Source organism: Peromyscus maniculatus, chromosome 11 (genome assembly GCF_049852395.1).
Source record: "Peromyscus maniculatus bairdii isolate BWxNUB_F1_BW_parent chromosome 11, HU_Pman_BW_mat_3.1, whole genome shotgun sequence".
Taxonomy (NCBI): domain Eukaryota; kingdom Metazoa; phylum Chordata; class Mammalia; order Rodentia; family Cricetidae; genus Peromyscus; species Peromyscus maniculatus.
Genome location: NC_134862.1, coordinates 79,014,108 through 79,022,237, shown reverse-complemented (window position 1 = coordinate 79,022,237; position 8,130 = coordinate 79,014,108). Strand labels below are relative to the sequence as shown.

General features: G+C 44.8%; 1 protein-coding gene across 3 annotated transcripts in view; it reads left to right on the top strand.

Moving 5' to 3' along the window:
- The first annotated feature begins 487 nt into the window (after positions 1-487).
- Ddr2 (discoidin domain receptor tyrosine kinase 2) overlaps positions 488-8,130 on the top strand; it is a 134,217-nt gene continuing 126,574 nt past the window's right edge. The window contains exon 1 of one of the 3 annotated variants that reach the window (XM_015987768.3): positions 488-614. Coding sequence is in view for 1 of the 3 variants with exons in the window: in XM_042258547.2 (XP_042114481.2) it covers positions 990-1,130 (141 nt within the window). In the remaining 2 variants the exon portion in view is untranslated. Of the gene's footprint in view, positions 615-928; positions 1,131-8,130 lie in introns of those variants that run through there. The other 2 variants (XM_042258547.2, XM_042258549.2) reach the window with 2 other exon arrangements.

Sequence of the window (8,130 nt, the reverse complement as noted above, 5' to 3'; positions counted from 1 at the left end):
TAGGCTTCTTCAAGAGTGACCCAGGCTTTGAGGAGTTAAGGCCAGAACTGGGGTGGATAGACAGGACTGTTAGTTATTTGGAGAGCCCAGCAAAGGTCCCTCCCCTGTCACCTACATACCACTTCCACATGATGTCTCTTTCCTCTGGCCACAGAAAGGAGGTTGGGGGTGGGCGTGAGAAGAGAAAGAAAAAAAAATACAAAACATTTAGAAAGTTTGTAAACCTTTGTGTTTTCATTTAACAGCAGGAATCTCAGCAGTAGCCAATTGAGGATTGAATTTTTTTTTTTTTTAAGAGAAATCCTGATGCTAGAACCATCCAGGTTCTTCTGGTTCTTCTTCCTCTTTTTTTCTCTTCTCTCCTCTTCCTTCCTTCCTTCCTTCCTTCCTTCCTTCCTTCCTTCCTTCCTTCCTTCCTTCCTTCCTTCCTTCCTTCCTTCCTTCCTTTTTTGGAAGAGGAGGCAGTGAGGGGGAAGGGATTAAATCAAACCTTTTCTTCGAGGAGGACTCAGCTCGGAGCTCTCAAAATACAAAAGAGCATCTCCATGCATGTGACTCAGCTGCCCAGGAGACGTGAATCGGAAGCGACTCCAAACCTGACGGCTTCAGCTCAAGTAAGAAAAATGAGGTGGGGGAGTATCCCATGATGGGGACCCAGTCTTAGACGGAGGGGAGCGGCACAGGGAGGCACGAGTCGGGAGAAGGCAGAAGGGAGCTGCGTCTTTAAGTCTGTCCTATGGTTATACATATTTTTCTTCTATGAATGGGTTTCGCTGTAAATTATAGCTTTGCTCGTGGTCCCCTGGGTCAAGAGAAATAGTCTCTAAACAGAAAACAGCTCTGATTGGTGACTTGCCTTCTTTCCTCCCCAACCCCCTTCCTAATTGAAAGCAAATGTGCAATATATTGGATGCTGGGATCCTTGGCGCAGGCCCAGGAATCCTCAGAATGTGAGGTTTCTCTCAAAGGCATCTTGCATCAGCCTGTGGATGTATGCCTACCACGGGGCTCCTTCACCGGCAAAGTGGAAAAGAAGTGGTTCCCAGCGAATTCTTCTTTTGGGGTTGGGGGGACCACACTGGACTAGAAACCGTTTTCTTCTTTTCAAAACTGGGCGTCCCTGGATGGAAGTAAGTGATGTGATGGCTCTCTTTCTCTCTCTTTTATTTCTCTCTCTCTTCATTTTCTTTTTCAAAAACGAAAGCTCTGAGTGTACTTCTCTTGGTGTGTCAGGAAAAGTTTTAAAGACGGCGGCGGACAGGACAGTTTGAATCAGGGAGGGGAGGTCGGGAGTCAGGCTCTACAGACTCAGGACCCAGGCAGACCTCACGTTTTGGGGGTCTGGGTTTGTGTCGGGGGGGGGGGGAGAAAAAGCGCCAATAACCAAAGAAGGCCGACGCGAAGTACATGACTCCATAGCAGCTGCAAGGTACAATAAACAGCTTTAGCAGAGTTGGAAATGTTGGCAGGCGAGACAGGCCGATCGCAGAGTTGGGCTGCTGGAGAGGAGGGCCAGGAGCTGTGTTTTCAGGCACTGAGTGGTGGTGTTCGAAGGGCCTGAGTTTTGGTGAGAACACGACCTAGCATCTTTTGTGATTTAATTGTGGGAAGGGCAACTGTGGGTGAGGGCTTTGGATGAGGGGTGGCTTCACCTTTGGGCTTGGATGGCTGGGCGGGAAGGCCAGCTGCCTGGAAGCTTTGCAGTGGGTGACATGAACAGGAGAAGCAATCGCTTCCCGGTCTCTCATCCTCTCCGGTGCTAGGTGCTTTTCCTTTTGTTATCAGAGCACTTGGGGCTGTTTCCAGTTGGGACCCAGAGTCCTGGCCGGGGTTCAAGAGGCCCATCTAAGGGAGAGCGTTCTCTCAGAGTGGCAGACATACTCAGGCCAGCCATTTGAGGAGACTCGGGGGAACGCTCAAGCCAGTGGTGGCGGCTTTAGCACCATTTTAACCGCTCAGCTTTCGGCATCCTTCCTAGCTAGCGGCAGGATGAAGGGTCTTCGCGATCGCCATCTCTTCTGACCCTCTCATTAAACAAATTTCAAAAGTGATAGCAGAGGACTGACTTGTTCAGGCTCCCACAGCACATTAGAAACGGATCCGAAAAACGCACCCAGCTGGTGGCGTGGGTGCCCGTTGCAATCCACATCTCTCCCTCCGGCTTATTTTTAAGATTTGGAAGAAACAATAGAGGAACATGATCCTGAGGATGGGATCAGCAATAGAGAAGAAGATAGCAGTAGTTCAGCTAGTGGCCCTTGGGGTGTGTGTGTGTGTGTGTGTGTGTGTGTGTGTAAAATGAAACAAATCTAACATCTGAGTCCTTGCTCTGACCATCCTCCACACTCGAGAGATTCCCCTGTTATTTCATTGAGTCTCCACAATCCTGTAAGGATTATTCCTATCTCACGGGAAAGGGTTTTAAGACATAGAGGGGTGAAAAGAACTATTCAAGAAAACACAACTAATGCGCTTAAAAGTTGTTAACATCCGGCTCTCAATCACTGTCGGGCAATTCTTCCATCACCTCTTCCACATGTGGACTTGCTTACTTTTGGAGTCAAATTCCATGTTTCCCTGGGTGACCAGGAGGTGCCGGTGTCAGGCTAAGGGAAAAGTTTGGAACCTGTGCTTAGAGAAACACTTACCTGGGTGTCAGTTGCGGGTTTACTTTCCAGGTATTGGATGTCTGTTTAGCTTTGTTATGCCGAGAGTCCAGGGCTTTTCAAGTTGGTTGACCCAGGTTAGGTTCTGGCTTTACCTTGAACTGCTTTCTGCACTCCAGCTTCTGTGTTTTCTGCATGGAAATAAGAGTGCTCTCGAGTTTCACTGATAGAAGAGACATGTACCCAAAAGCATCCTAAGGGCCATGACGGGCTCCCTTATATCAACTCTTACAATTGTATGAAATGTCACTGAATGTACTGGGGAGCAGCTTTTGTCATGCTGAGCCTGGCATTGGGGCAGACTTGTGGGAGGGTACTCGGATGGGACTGTGTGTGAAGCTCTGAAATGAGGGGCCTCTTTCTTCATTCCCATCTTCGTGTGTGTGTGTGTGTGTGTGTGTGTGTGTGTGTGTGTGTGTGAGAGAGAGAGAGAGAGAGAGAGAGAGAGAGAGAGAGAGAGAGAGAGAGAGAGAGAAAGAGTGCACATGCACATGTATGTACAGGTGCACATGCACAGGTGTGCACACAGATGTGGAGACCAGAGGTCATTCCCCCTGTTTTTTGACATGGGATCTTTCATGGGTCCAGTGCTCATTGAGTAGGATAGGCTGGCTGACTCCGGGGTTCCAGGGACTCTTCTATCTCTGTCCCTGTATTGTTAGATTGCAAGTATGTGCTTCCAGCTGGCGTTTTTTACATGGATTTCAGGAGACTGAACTCAGGTTCTCATGTTTGTGTGGTGAATACTTTACCTACCGGGCCATCTCCCCAGCCCTTCATACCCATCTTTTAATGGAAACAATCCTGCCTCATGGAGAAATAGTCCAGATTTACTCTCTGAAAATTTCCTTTGTGGTCTGGTTTGTTCATGGTTCCTCATCCAAGGTGGAGCAGGAGGAAGGTCAATAGGTTGCTTTAAGCACCTCTGGGATCTGTACCATTCTCTGAATGAGAAGGGTTTAATCAGGAGGAGTGCCATAGCTAGCTGAGGACAGATTCTAGGCCCAGGGACATCATTTCACTGGCAGGTGCGTCTCCCTCCATTTTCTATTTCACGTGGCCTGTTCTGCGCTTTTAGTCACGAAGGTGGCAGTGTCCCTGAAGTGGGGGGCTGGCATGTGGAACCCCCACCTCTGTTTCTGCTTAAGATCCAGTGGCTTTTATAAACCTCAAAAGTAAGAGACGTTGAGAAGGTCTTTCCAGAATCTTAGGCTCAACAGTCTTCCTGTCCAAGAGCAAAGCGTCGACCAGAGAAGTCTCACCGTTCTCTCCTCCCTAGCCTTTCTGTATTATTTTCTTCTCTTCTTACACTGTCACTTCCGGAAATGGAAGCCATTTGGATCTGCATCTCCAAATGGAATTTAGTTCCAAACTTTCCACATTATAGCATTTTAAACAGATGTTCTAATAAAGACAGAATGCCTCCCATCTATCAATGCCATGCCACATAAATTTAGCTTTAACTCAGGCGTCCATCTCAACTTCCTTTGGAAGCTGCACCTTCAGGTACTTTAGACCACCTCAAACACACACGCCAAAGCAAGCCCCGACTGAAAGTGGACAGCCACAACATACTAATGTGCACTAGCTCACATCAATGTGGACTTGTCTGCAATACAGGCACACTAGATTCTTTATGTGCCTGGCCTGCTGAAAGCTGTGCCGCATATGAATCAGTTGACTCTTTGCCGACAAGGATTACCCAGACCATGAATGTGCCCAATATTCCCAGAATCCCAGAGTTGCTCTCAACTCAGCGACTGGGTTCAAAACCTCAGTGTGTCCTTACAGTGGATAAGATGATGTTTTGGTAGACTTGTTCAGCAGTAATTTGGGATGCCAGTTAGACCTTAAGGACCTCTAGATCAATTAAATCAAAATACCCAAAGGTGGAAAATGGGAGGTGGTATTTTGAGGTGTTACCCAGGTCAATCTAACTCGGAACTAGAGGTAAGTATTTGGGCTGACATGAGTCTAAGGAATCTCAATTCAATTCCGTTTGATTTCTTTCAAAATAACATAGCTTAACAAAGATGTCTAGATGACTATTACTGAAAATCCAATGACCTGATGGTGAAACTGAGGGACTTTAAGCTGTTCCTTTTAGTCACTACATTTGCATATATTTACATATATTATAATCAAGGCTGCATGCTCCATAAATAATTTGCTTATAAACAAGTCTCTTATTTTGATGTCCATTCTAAATTTTGTTTTCTGTTCTTAGTATTTTATGTGGAACCATTGAGTATTTCCAAGTTTCTGTAGTTTCTCAAGTGACGCAGAATCCTGTCTCATTTGACAAATTGTGTACTTGCTAGCTGGACTTTCACTTTGGCTTGTAAACACAGGGGAAGGTTGGCTTCGAGTGATGTCCTGGCCTCGAAGATGAATGTACAAGGGAAGATGTTGTAAAGTTGAGGTAGACTAATGCCACACTATTGAGCTCCCATGGCTTTTCTAGAAACTAAGCATTTTTTTTTTTTTTTTTTTTTTTTTTTTGAGACAGGGTTTCTCTTTGTAGTTTTGGTGCCTGTCCTGGATCTTGCTCTGTAGACCAGGCTGGCCTCAAACTCACAGAGATCCGCCTGGCTCTGCCTCCTGAGTGCTGGGATTAAAGGTGTGTGCCACCACCACCCCGATGAAACTAATCATTGTTGACAGTAGATTCTTGTCTCTGCACTTCATGCCTACCTTAAATCTTTGACGAGCCCCTTGAACTTGCTCAGAGGTTAATGCTGCATGGTGCTCTACAGTGTAAGACACATGGAAAGAGTGTGTGATGAGAAGAACTTCCAGGCTAGTGTTGTTTTATGAGGTTTTGATCCCAGCACTAGTATTTTTCACATGTATTACTTGAGGAGTCTTGTCTTCATGGAGCTACAATCTCATTTGTCTTGCTCATGAACTTTTATTCTCTTTATTTTTTGTGGGGGAGGGTAGTTCAGATAAGGTAATGATTTGGAAGCTGGAAAGTGTTGTTCATACAAAGATGATACATGGGGATGCCCTTTGGTGTCTTTCATAGGAATCTGCCCAGTGAAGTTGGCTAAAGATCGTGTTTAGGGCCAGGTGGTGGTGGCACATGCCTTTAATCCCAGCACTTGGGAGGCAAAGGCAGGCGGATCTTTGTGAGTTCGAGGCCAGCCTGGTCTACAGAGCAAGACGCAGGAAAGGCATAAAGCTACACAGAGAAACCCTGTCTCGAAAAAAAACAAAATAAAAAAAATAAAAAGATCATGTTTAGGGTCTTTTGTAAAGATGAAAAAAAAAAAAAACCACCCAAAAATTGTGTGTGTGTGTGTGTGTGTGTGTGTGTGTGTGTGTGTGTGTGTACATATATGTCTACATGTGAACACTGAGGTCAGAAGAGGGCATTGCATCCTCTGGATCTGAAGTTATGGGTGGTTGTGTGCTGCCTGATGTAGGTGCTGGGAGCTGAACTCAGCTTCTCTGCAAGAATAACAAGTGTTCTTAACCATTGAGCCATCTCTCCAACCTCTATGTTTAGGGTCTTAATGGCCTAGGAAGCCTGAATAAATTGAGATGGAAGATGGGTTAGTGTAATCTCGTGCTTTGTAATTTTTCATTTTAAATTTAGTAGATTAGGAATTCATAAAACATGAAACAGAGATAATGTTTGAATTCTCTTGTCTAAGACAAAAGGTTTCTCATGAACTTTTCTTCTCCGTTGATGTTATTTTTAAAACTCACAGGTTTATTTTTATTACAATTTTAGTTGGGGTATAAAAAGTATATTTCTATCTGTAATGAGTTGTATAGCATTCTGGCATCATCTACTATAATTTTGTTTTTCTGTATTGATTTAGGAATTCCTCAGCAAATGTTATTTTGGTATCTACCTCCTGAGTCCTAAGTTTTAGGGATTATAATCATTTCTGATCATTCATTTCTTTCTTTGTTTGTATACGTCCACGATCATGTGTGTGTAAATCTCTCTCTCCTCAGATAGGGTAGGCTGGCCAGCTAGTGAGTCCTGGAGACCTGCCTCTCACTACCTCCCCAGTACCGAGAATTGCAAGCATGTGCAGGCTCTTTTTTTTAAACATGGAGTCTGGGACATCTGACCTGGGACCTTATGTTTGTGAAGCCAACACTTTGCCAATGGAGCCAACATCACTGCCCGCTCCCCATGTCTATAGACAGTCGTAACTTTAGGTTGGGCATATCACATGCATTTGGACAAAACTTGATTTGGAAAATTGCTATTCAGGATTAGGCAATAAGATTTTGTGCTCTAAAGTGTGCTGAACTATGATTCAATAATTCAGCTAAAGTTATTCAGAAATGGTTCCTGCAAGTGATAGAGCCAGATATCTTACAAAAAGAGTGAAAATTTTGTGTTTTATTTTTCACAATTTCCTTTTAAAAATCAATAGGCTTTATGTTTTGGAGCAGCTTTATTTCTAGGGAAGCACTGGGAATACAGTCCTGCGTTCTCATGTCTCCTCCCCACCCTCACACAGTTACTCTGCTGACAGCATTTGGCATTGGTATTTTTCATTTTTATCAACTATTCAGTATGTGCTTATAAAACATTTCACGTTCTCTGTTAGTTATGATGAAGGTATAAAAAAAAAAGAAATCACATTTTTTTTTTCTTTTCAAACCGTGTATAATGTTACATGTCCCTAGTTTAAAGTCTCATTTATTTCAACAGCTGCTGTAAACTTGGTCCATGCTTACCAGTGCTAGGGCTGAGACATCGTAGAGATGCCTTAACACCTGATGAGTGCATTGACCGGTGAAGATGGAGGGTCTAGAAGTCAAACAGTCTTTGTCTTTAGGACTTAGGAGACTCAGACTCACACAGCAGTGGCAGAAGAAAAACCCCCAAAGCAATACAAAGCAGTTCTTAATCTGGGATAGAGGAGACGGCACCGGCAGAGGCAAGCAAACCCTACCAACAGGCTCATCTCCTTGACCAGGGCTGGGTTCCTTATCCTCACCATGCTTGTGTTGCCACTGTCTCCGGCCTCATTACCATCATGCTTGTCATCTCAAGTCTAATCAGAGACTGAAAGCAAACTCGAACACATCACAGCAAGGTGGGAGTGTGTGTGTGTGGGGTGTGTGTGTGTGTGTGTGTGTGTGTGTGCATGTGTGTGTGGTGTGTGTTTGTGGTGTGTGGTGTGTGTGTGCATGTATGTGTGTGTGTGTGTGGTGTGCATGTGTGTGTGGTGTGCATGTGTGTGTGGTGTGTGTGTGTGCATGTATGTGTGTGTGTGTGGTGTGGTGTGTGTGTGTGGTGTGGTGTGTGTGTGTGTGTTTATGTGTGTGTGTGGTGTGTGTGTGTGTGGTGTATGTGTGTATGGTGTGTGTGTGTGGTGTTTGTGTGTGTGTGGTGTATGTGTGTGTGGTGTGTGTGTATGTGTGTGTTGTGTGTGTGTGTTGTATGTGTGTTTGTGTGTGTGTTTGTGTGTGGGGGTGACTTTGGTAGATT